Genomic DNA, 300 nt, shown 5'->3' with positions numbered 1-300 from the left:
TTTGGCGTATCAGAGAATATATTCCTTCAGGAAAATAAATTAGGTGAGGAAGGGAAATTAATTAATCATATAACGAATGATGATGAAAATAAAGAAAAATATATTAAGGGGGAAGAGGAAAACAGAGAAGAAGATCCTGAAGAAAAAGCTGCTAGAGAAAGACAAGAAGCAGAAGAAAAAGCGGCTAGGGAGAAACAAGAAGCAGAAGAAAAAGCGGCTAGAGAAAAACAAGAAGCAGAAGAAAAAGCGGCTAGGGAAAGACAAGAAGCAGAAAAAGCTGCTAGGGAGAAACAAGAAGCA

At 37.0% G+C, this 300-nt stretch overlaps 1 protein-coding gene across 1 annotated transcript; it reads left to right on the top strand.

Annotated features, from left to right (window-relative positions):
• On the top strand, positions 1 to 300 carry PRSY57_0015400B (liver stage antigen 1; the record flags this gene model as incomplete). The annotated part of the gene is made up of 1 exon (XM_020114231.1): positions 1 to 300. A coding segment is annotated over one exon (300 nt), but the record flags the coding sequence as incomplete, so codon positions are not given.

This window comes from Plasmodium reichenowi, assembly GCF_001601855.1.
Source record: "Plasmodium reichenowi strain SY57 chromosome Unknown, whole genome shotgun sequence".
Taxonomy (NCBI): domain Eukaryota; phylum Apicomplexa; class Aconoidasida; order Haemosporida; family Plasmodiidae; genus Plasmodium; species Plasmodium reichenowi.
Note: the sequence above shows the minus strand (reverse complement) of the source record. Positions and strands in the feature narration are given on the sequence as shown.